Source organism: Diaphorina citri, unplaced genomic scaffold (genome assembly GCF_000475195.1).
Source record: "Diaphorina citri unplaced genomic scaffold, Diaci psyllid genome assembly version 1.1 scaffold1081, whole genome shotgun sequence".
NCBI lineage: Eukaryota > Metazoa > Arthropoda > Insecta > Hemiptera > Psyllidae > Diaphorina > Diaphorina citri.
Window position 1 is genome coordinate 1 of NW_007378510.1, and position 6,967 is coordinate 6,967.

Consider the following 6,967-nt stretch of genomic DNA (forward strand, 5'->3'; position numbering starts at 1 on the left):
GTGCGCAGAAACACATTACACGAGTGTTGCCTGCAAGGAAGCTTTGCTCGAGACAGTTGATGTGACGTCATTGCGTACAGGAGCGTATTCCGTGACGTCAGTAAATAAGATTTACCGTTAATTTTAAAATCGGTTCATATCTCGGGATCCAGAAGTCGTAGAAGAAAAAGAAAAATTCCGTTGTTCCGCATTTTTTCTGCTCTTTGACTTTGAAACCTCCCCCAAGTTTCCTCAACTGCTCTGTTTATGAATTTATTTAGTTTGTGATTTAATAACACAAAGAAACTGCATTTATCTTATCTTTATCTTATTTATGAATTTATTTAGATTTCTTATATTGAACTTTGTGTTCTAGGTCGGATTACGAGCATGAGTATCTGCTAGCACTGCGTCTACTAGCCAGAGTTCTACATCGTCTCCCATTAGATAGACCTGATGCTAGGGATAAGGTGGATAAACTACAGGTGCAGCTCAAACATCTAGACTTGTAGAGACTGTGGCTGAGACTGGTGAAGATATGCAGGTAAGTATCTATTTCTATCTATCCAATGAAATATTATTTTGTCAAATTTTGACTAGGCGGGGCGGAGCGCTGCCGCGCTCCTTAGTTAGAAAATAATAAATCTCCAAAAAATATATAAAAATAAATATAAGAATCCCCAGAAAAAAAAAAACTAAATTTCACCAAAAGATCTAGTCTCTCTTGCAGATTTCATTGAAATATCATTTGGCCTTAATTTTGAAGTTTTAAATGTAGTAAAGTTGTCAACAAGTCAACATAGAGACAGAATCTTACAATTAATTTAAGAAAAAAAAAAAAAAAAAAAAAAAAAAAAAAAAAAAGAGTAGTGCCTGGCCTGGGGTGCACTCACTGCTGCTGAAGGTAAAGCCTCATTTACATTCAGCTCACTTCTGTGGCAATGAGCAGGAAAGTGGGCAGGGAATTGGGCATGACGAGAATGTAAACTGATGATAAAATGACTATACTAGCTCAACTCTTCTGGCTGTCTGTATCTCTACTCGAGTAAGTATTACTCAAACTACTAGGTGACTCTACCAGTGCTGCAAGCTACAGCTCGGCCTGTCCACACCTCCTACCCATGTTACACAGCATAACTTCACAGGTGAGCCAGCCTCTATAGCTTATTCTGTATCACGTCGCGTTGTGCTGTAGGTTTGGACTTTCGGAATTCGATTCCCTAAAGACCTTTATTAAAAAAAAAAAATCATTTTTTGAGGGTTCGCAATATGTGTCATGCTCAAGTTAAATAAAAACAGACCTGAATTTCATGTGTTTTCAAATACAAATACATGATTTTTTCTACCCATTTGTCTTATTTCAGACCCGGATCCCGAGTTTGACCGCTACCTGAGCTCCTCGTCTGATCATATCGTCTCCACCCCCACCCCTAACAAACCTGACCCTCCCCCACTGATAGTAGTTCCAGAAGACGAGGTCACCCAGCCAAAGTCAATCGCGCTTAACCCAGATGTCAAGAACTTGGACATTCAACATGTCATTACGTCACTGGTTGAGTTCTTATCCTCAAAGTAAGTAGCACGTGTGCCTTATAAACACTAGGTCGTGGGTTCGTTTCCCGCCCGGGGCGAACTTTATCCTAAACATATTATTAAATAAAGAAAATAAAACATTAAAAAAATGAGGTACGTTCTCGGAACACCTGGCTTTCTTGGATCCTACAGCCTTCAAAGTAGGCGAAACTCGAGTCGGATGAGAAACAATCAAGTATCCATAAACGTATAACGGTAAGCAATATTGTCAATACATAGGATGTATAATATTAATGTAAACCTAACCAATAATCGCCATTCCCTTATCCTGTCTTCCTTCTCTCTTTCTCTTTCGGGACGATAAGCCCTTGCAGTTACAATTCCCTCAATCAAACCTCTTGACAAAATCCAATTCGTATCACAAACTATCTCCTCCTCCCTTCAGACACAACCAAGTCCTGTGGCCATACGAGGACATCACAGCCAAAGTATGGACAATCCGCAGTGGAGAGCAGCTCGATATATTCCTGCGGCATGTATTGCGGCTATTCCGTGAGTCTTTGCCGCACGCCCTTATCAGTGAGAGATGGGCGCAGACAGCACTCCAACTGGGTAAGTCATTTTTTGAATCTGGAGATAAAACAGTGTGAGATTTCTTTGTACGAAATTCAAATCTTATGGAAAAAAACCCTCAGAATGAAATTTCTTTGTACGAAATTTAAATCTGGTGGAAAACCCCCTCAGAATGAATAAACAGATAAGTAGAACCTTGGTATCAAGTTGGCAAAAAGTAGTGAGATCCCTCCAAAGAAAACATCAAGTGTGAAAAACGAGGCCAAGTTCAAATGTTCTCATCAGAATTTGTGCCCGTTTTTCTGGGTATCGTCGTCAAAATGAACCCAGGGTTGTCTTTTTAAGAAGTCTGGAGTTTCCTTTCAAAATTTTCAATTGTATACTGAAATAGAAGCAACTTTTTTCTAATAAATATCCAATATTAAAAAAGGATTAATCGAAAATACTTTGGTGTTTTATTTTCATTATTATTATTATGTATTTTTCATTTATTTACACGCTAAGCAACAAGCCAATGTGTGATACTTTGATGTGTATTGTATAAGTTAATTAACTAACTTATTAACTGTATTTAATTTCTATTCTCAGGTTTATCGTGTGGGTCCCGTCACTACGCGGGTAGATCTCTACAAATATTCCGCGCACTACGAGTTCCTATTAACTCGAGAATGTTGACGGATATTCTCTCTAGACTTGTAGAGACTGTGGCTGAGACTGGGGAAGATATGCAGGTAAGTATCTATTTCTATCTATCCAATGAAATATTATTTTGTCAAATTTTGACTAGGCGGGGCGGAGCGCTGCCGTGCTCCTTAGTTAGGAAATAATAAGTCTCCAAAAGACATATAAAAAATAAATATAAGAATCCCCAGAGAGAAAAAAAAAAAACTAAATTTCACCAAAAGATCTAGTCTCTCTTGCAGATTTCATTGGAACATGATTTTGCCTTGATTTTGAAGTTTTAAATGTCGTAAAGTTGTCAACATAGAGACAAAATCTTACAATCAATTGAGAGAGAGAGAGAGAGAGAGAGAGAGAGAAACAGTGAGATCCTCTCAAAAAACATGAATGTAAAAGAATGAAGCCAAGTTCATATCGCCGGATTTTGGGTGAACCTGTTTCTACCAAAGTTCCTGCCCTGTAACATGTACAATTGTACATAGGTAACCAACCTTGAGAAAACGACGGAAATTCCTGAAAAATAACGTTTCTCTAGATTTTCTTAGTTTCTCTTGATTTTATCTTGTTTTTCAATGTTTCTTTTGATATTCCCAATATTTCTGTTGATTTGCTCATTGTTTCTCTTGATTTTCTTAATGTTTCTGTTGTGTTCTCTTGATTTTCTCCATATTTTGCTCGATTTTATTAATGTCTCTCTTCTCTTGAATTTTTCAATATTTCTCTTGATTTTCTCAATACTTTTTCTCTTGATTTCCAGGGCTATGTCACCGAGCTGCTTCTCACATTAGAATCTGCAGTGGACGCTCTGGAGTCTGACTTCAGACCACTGGATCATATGAAGGAGTTGTTCAAGTCAACACCTAACCTTAACAATAAGGAAGCGGGAGGTGCTGGTGCCAGTGGCAAGAGGTATGAACTATGAATAAAGAGTATAATATACCCTGTATATGTGTTTATAGTGCCTGAATGATATTGAAGTCCCTTTACTCCCGCAGTCTAAACAGTTGTTTTTCTAGAGTTGATGAACACATTGGACCAATCTTAATTTTCAAGTTTGCATAAAAGGGACTCTGAAATGGAGACCTTTGGAGTTTGGACATACTTTCCCTTTTAGGAAGAGAGTTTTTGAAAGCCGGTTACTTTCCCATCTGATCTGGAATCCCTACGTCCCCATTAAATACAAAAAGACAATTTATCAAACTTTATGAATTATGATAGAACAGTTGCGCTTACTTAGGTGATGTTTCAAAGTCATAGAGCAGGAAAAATGAGGACCAACTGAATATTTTTCTTTTTCTTCTACGACTTCTAGATACCGAGATAAATTGATTTCAAAAATACCGGTAAATCGTGAAGTTTGACGTCACGGCATGTATTGCGTGGTTGTTTTTTTTTTCTGCTTTTTTTCAAGCGTTTTCGATAAGATTGAAAGCTTCCGGAACGAACTACCATGAGGACTTTCATCCTAAAATGGGACTCCTAAATGACACTTTTCTTTGATTTGACCTCCTATAATCGAATAACATGTATTATTTTCCGAGAAATAACATGTATTACTTTCTAAGGAATAACATGTATTATTTTCCAAGGAATAACATGTATTACATTCTAAAAGGAATAACTTGTATTATTTTCCAGGGAATAACATGTAGGTACCTATTATTTTCCAAGGAATAACATGTACCTACCTATTATTTTCCAAAGAATACCATGTATGACTCTTCCCACAGGGTTGCACAAGTCCCAATACATACGAGGCAGTGGTTCCCCTGCTATCCCAATTCACACCTCTACTAGAATTACCCGTAGTAGACGCTACTCAGAGCATAGCATTCCCTATGAACGTGATAGCATTGCTACCCTACATGCTACTTCACTATGCTCTCGCTTCGTTTGTTTGTGCGCAAGCGTTTCTGCGCATACGTGAAATCTGACGTCACAACTCTTTGAACTTTTTCATTAGAACGGCAATTAAAAATTGAATTTTCGACTTTTTAAAGTTACTTTTTCGAAGTTTTGACCTCAGATTTAGATTTTTTACAACTTTTTACGTAGGAAGCGACCTTTTATTAATAATATTTTCCCAATTGCAACTCCTCCATTGTTCCTCTTTCCTTCACTGATTCGTTCGTTATTTCATCTAATCCTGTTGTTGTATTCCAGATCCCCAGGGCATATATCCTGTCTAGGGTTTCCAGACGTCCGGGTTTTCCCGGACATGTCCGGGTTTTTACATGTTTGTCCGGCGTCCGGGGGGATTTTCTCCTCCATTGTTCCTCTTTCCTTCACTGATTCGTTCGTTATTTCATCTAATCCTGTTGTTGTATTCCAGATCCCCAGGGCTCAATGTTCCCGGAGGAATGATGGGGCTATGTTCACATATGAGTGGTGTCCATGCTAGAAGTACTAGTTATTCCATATCCTACTGTACGAGGAAAGCCGCCAACTGTGCCGCCAATATGGACAGCAAAGGTAACAGGATAATTCCTTCTTTTGACCTAAATAATAATAAAAAAAACCTTATTTTAGGGGGGGGAAAATTTATTGTAATTCACACCAAAATCCAAAACTCACACAACTCTCAATTAAATTCCCATGTACCCAAATAAAGACGCATGCCAAAAGGAAATCGCTAATACCGACAAGATTGTTCGTCAGCTTTTGAGAAAAGATTTGAAAAAAAAGATCAATTCTTCATGTGTATTTTACATGACTAATGATTGTCTTTACATTATGGACATTCGTATTCATGAAACATCAACAAAACCAGTAAAAATGTTTGCCTTCATCAGAATGTGTTCTCTGCACCCTGGGCACTGGTGCAAACTATACAGTCATTTTGAAATTTGGGAAATGTCCGGGTTTTCGATGGAATGTCCGGGTTTTTAGAAACAAACGTCCTACTTTTTAAAAATTTGATCTGGAGACCCTAATCCTGTCTTCCTTCTCCCTTCGCTTTCAGGATAATAAGACCTTAGCAGGTACAGTTCTCTGTATCAAACCTCTATTTTTCTTCTTCTCCATTCCCGTGTTCAGAAGAGGCGCGTTTTTCGTCAGCCTCTCAATCAGCCCTGACATTTGGGTTTGGCTAAAAAAAAAAAAAAAAAAAAAAAAAAAAAAAAAAAAAAAAAAGGGGGGGGGTTTTTATAATATAAGATATCGGGACTAGAGCCACCTCGCCATTTCTTTGAAAGTGTGACTTTAGGTATTGAAGATACAGACACTGGCTTAAAAACCTATGGAATGGAAGGTTACCTCTGAATGATCTAGTAATGAATTAACTGAGGCCACGGACAACTTGTTTTCTCGGTATAATATTAAAGCACGTGAATGATTCTATCATTAGTCATTAGGTACAAATTTCGATCAGTAGATGGTTTCTTCAAAATGATGAGAGGCATACTTCGGGATGGGCATGCTACGACACAGACCACATGCGTCTAATGTAGCAGTTGTTTCATTGCTACGAAATAAAAACGGCGGTGGACACGCATCTTTAAAAAACAAACAAACAAACAAACAAACGATCCCAAGGGCAAGAAATAGGTACCTACCTAGACTAGACTAAATTCAGTCTTTTCTTTTTTCTTTTTTGGTCTGACCCTGGGCTTATTTTTAAGATTTTTAGAAATGTTTGGGATAATTCCTAGACCCTTGATTAATATGTAGAGCGTGCCTAAGGGCATGTGATGTGTTCCAATGCTAAAGAATCTTCTTTTCCATGTTTCTTCATTGCAGCGGCTGAGCTGCGTGCCCGGGGGGTGGGTATTAGCCCTGGTGATCTCGAGGCTCGGTGTGGTGGTACAGCCTCACCTTCAGCCAAGTACTCCCCTAGCCTGGCTAGATCGCGCTCAGCAATGTCAGGCTGGTATCCTCCCTGTTTTAAGTCCCTCAGCCAGACTAAGCTGGTCTACTTCCTGATTGAAGTCCCTCAGCTATATAGACCAAGCTGGTCTACTCCCTGTTCAAAGTCCCCCAGCCAGACTAAGCTGGTCTACTCCCAGATTAAAGTCCCTCAGCTGAACCAAGCTGGTCTACTTCCTGTTTAAAGTCCCCCAGTCAGAACACTTCCCTCTATCAAACCTTTATTTTACCAAGTGTTTTGTATATCCGTAAAAGTTACTAACTTTTTAATAAACTTTTTTTTTTTTTTTCCCTTTAAAGCGCTTTAACTCTACGGGCAGTAGGTCGTTCACGCTGT

General features: G+C 38.5%; 1 protein-coding gene across 1 annotated transcript in view; it reads left to right on the forward strand.

Annotated features, from left to right (window-relative positions):
• Positions 1–517: 517 nt before the first annotated feature.
• Positions 518–6,967, forward strand: part of LOC103514098 (protein furry) — a 19,369-nt gene continuing 12,919 nt past the window's right edge. The window contains exons 1-10 of the mRNA XM_026827141.1: positions 518–523; positions 1,061–1,124; positions 1,344–1,551; positions 1,958–2,124; positions 2,674–2,816; positions 3,524–3,675; positions 3,990–3,993; positions 4,497–4,657; positions 5,099–5,238; positions 6,505–6,605. Coding sequence (XP_026682942.1) covers positions 518–523; positions 1,061–1,124; positions 1,344–1,551; positions 1,958–2,124; positions 2,674–2,816; positions 3,524–3,675; positions 3,990–3,993; positions 4,497–4,657; positions 5,099–5,238; positions 6,505–6,605 — 1,146 coding nt within the window. The remainder of the gene's footprint in view (positions 524–1,060; positions 1,125–1,343; positions 1,552–1,957; positions 2,125–2,673; positions 2,817–3,523; positions 3,676–3,989; positions 3,994–4,496; positions 4,658–5,098; positions 5,239–6,504; positions 6,606–6,967) is intronic.